General features: G+C 61.2%; 2 protein-coding genes across 2 annotated transcripts in view; one reads left to right on the plus strand and one right to left on the minus strand.

The window, feature by feature from the left end:
• ADD1 (adducin 1 (alpha)) overlaps positions 1 to 1,164 on the plus strand; it is a 32,679-nt gene extending 31,515 nt beyond the window's left edge. The window contains exons 14-15 of the mRNA XM_010848076.1: positions 756 to 872; positions 1,000 to 1,164. Of these exons, the coding sequence (XP_010846378.1) occupies positions 756 to 872; positions 1,000 to 1,164 (282 nt within the window). The remainder of the gene's footprint in view (positions 1 to 755; positions 873 to 999) is intronic.
• A 130-nt stretch (positions 1,165 to 1,294) lies between these two features.
• MFSD10 (major facilitator superfamily domain containing 10) overlaps positions 1,295 to 1,992 on the minus strand; it is a 6,079-nt gene continuing 5,381 nt past the window's right edge. Inside the window, exon 9 of the mRNA XM_010848089.1 lies at positions 1,295 to 1,906. The gene's annotated coding sequence lies outside the window, so the exon portion shown is untranslated. The remainder of the gene's footprint in view (positions 1,907 to 1,992) is intronic.

The following is a 1,992-nucleotide window of genomic DNA, read 5'->3' on the forward strand; positions in this document are numbered from 1 at the left end:
ACGCTGGCAGTGATGGGTCTCCGGGCAAGTCCCCATCCAAAAAAAAGAAGAAATTCCGCACCCCTTCCTTCCTGAAGAAGAGCAAGAAGAGGAGCGACTCCTGAAGGCCCTTCCTGCACACGCCGCGCCGCGCCCCCGTCCCGTGTAATGGAATGCAGAGGCCCGCCCCCGCCCCGCCCCCGTGTAGCCAGCGCCTCCCTCGGTGTGACCAACCCCCACGTAGACCGGTGCTAACCTCGCGTGTGTGCAGCGGCCTGGCCCGCAGCCTCGGGTTCTGGGCGAGACGCGGCCTCCACATCCACCTCGGAGCCAGCCCTGCCCTGCAGGGGTCAGCACCTCGGCCCCTCTTGTAGCTCCTCAAGGACACTGTCCCCCGGGAGCCGAGTCAGGGTCCCAGCTGGACGGGGGCAGACCTGCCCACTCTGGCCTTGACCCCTCCTGCTCTCCTCTCGTGAAGTAACCCGCGCCCCATCTCTGCTAGGCTCCCCTTCACCCCCAGGTCTCAGGTGACTGAATCAGACCCATAGCTTTCTGCTGGTGTTGCGTGCTCGGTGATCCTTGTTCAGATACACAGCCTCAGTCCTGTGAAAGCGCCCCAACAGCCCAGGCCCCCGGGATGGCCTTGGAGAGGGTCAGGGCTGAGCCGGCGCCCCAGTAGCTCATGGCGCAGCTGGTGCTGGTCCCCGGTCCCCTCAGCCAGAACCAGACCAGGGGCCGCGCTTCCCCCCTGAAGCGTCCTGAACCCGTCGTCATAGGGATGGCGCCTCCGGGGGGTGGTCCTGCGGACCTGCAGCTCCCGCAGCCCCGACGGCATGCACGGGCAGCACTCTGCTTCTGCTGTCTGTCCTGGGGAGGGCCTGGCACTGAGGCGGGTCTGCACCTGAGCTCAGCTTGGCTGGGAGGCTCATTCCCTTGGTTAGAGGGCAGCTCAGGGTGGGGGTAGGCCCCAGAGGTCCACTGACGTCCTGCAGTCACCCCAAGGCCCCTCCCGCCCTCCAGCGCCGCATCCGTGGAGCAGAGCCGGGGGCTGCTTGGCTGGAACTTGGGGTGGCCGGGGTCTCCTCGACAGTGGGCTGTCCCAGGAGCTCCAGAGCCAGCCTGTCCCGACAGGCCCCTGGGGTGGGGGGACCCAAGGCCGCCTGCATGGCGCTGACCTCCGCTTAGAGCTTCCTGGCAAGCTGCTCTCTGTGTTGTCTTGTCCTGGTGGTGGTCGAGCTCCCCACCCTCACCCTGCACTCAGTTAACCACAGGCTCCTCCTGCCCTCTCTTCCTCTCACCCCACATATGCAATGACTTTAATTTCATTTTTGTAGTTTATTTTAACTCTTTGTATCTCAACATGAAGTTTAGTTGCATATACAGACACAGGCTTGGGAGGACAGGTCCTACGGCCTTTCTTCATTGTAACATGTTTTACTCACAAATAAAATTCTTTACGCAGTTTCCTTGTCTAACCTTGGGAAGCAGTCTTGCATCTTAATTCCTTTTGTTCACTCCTTTAAAATAGGACTTCAGAAGTTTAATGTTCCAAAGATTCCAAAGTGAGCACTTATCTCTTGATCCAGCAGAGTTTGTCACTTTGTACCATGGGGGGACACAGTCTGAGAAGCACCCTGCCCCAGGTGTCTTCCTCTTCTTCCCCAGAGGGCGGTGTTGGGGGCTTCGGGCCAGGGCCCTGGGAGAGGGGAGGGGCGTCAGGCGGCCTCCCCACCCCCACCCCAGGGCAGACGGGAAACCACCGGGCAGAGCCTGGCACCCTGTGGTCAGTGCAGCTGGAACAGCTGTCACTCCAGTTGCTGCCCCTGGTACCTGGGGGAGGTGGGGGGACGGGATGTGCGCTGCAGGAAGGCACTTGGTCTGTAACAGCTGCTTTGTCATGCTGAGGCCGGGCTGAGGCCCTGTGTCACTGAGAACAGAAGACAAGAAAGTCTGGAAGGTTTTAGAATCTGATCCTGACAGGCAGGGCCGTGCTGGAGGATCGTGCACCCTAAC

The sequence above is a fragment of the Bison bison genome, unplaced genomic scaffold, assembly GCF_000754665.1.
Source record: "Bison bison bison isolate TAMUID 2011002044 unplaced genomic scaffold, Bison_UMD1.0 scf7180017849866, whole genome shotgun sequence".
Lineage (NCBI taxonomy): Eukaryota > Metazoa > Chordata > Mammalia > Artiodactyla > Bovidae > Bison > Bison bison.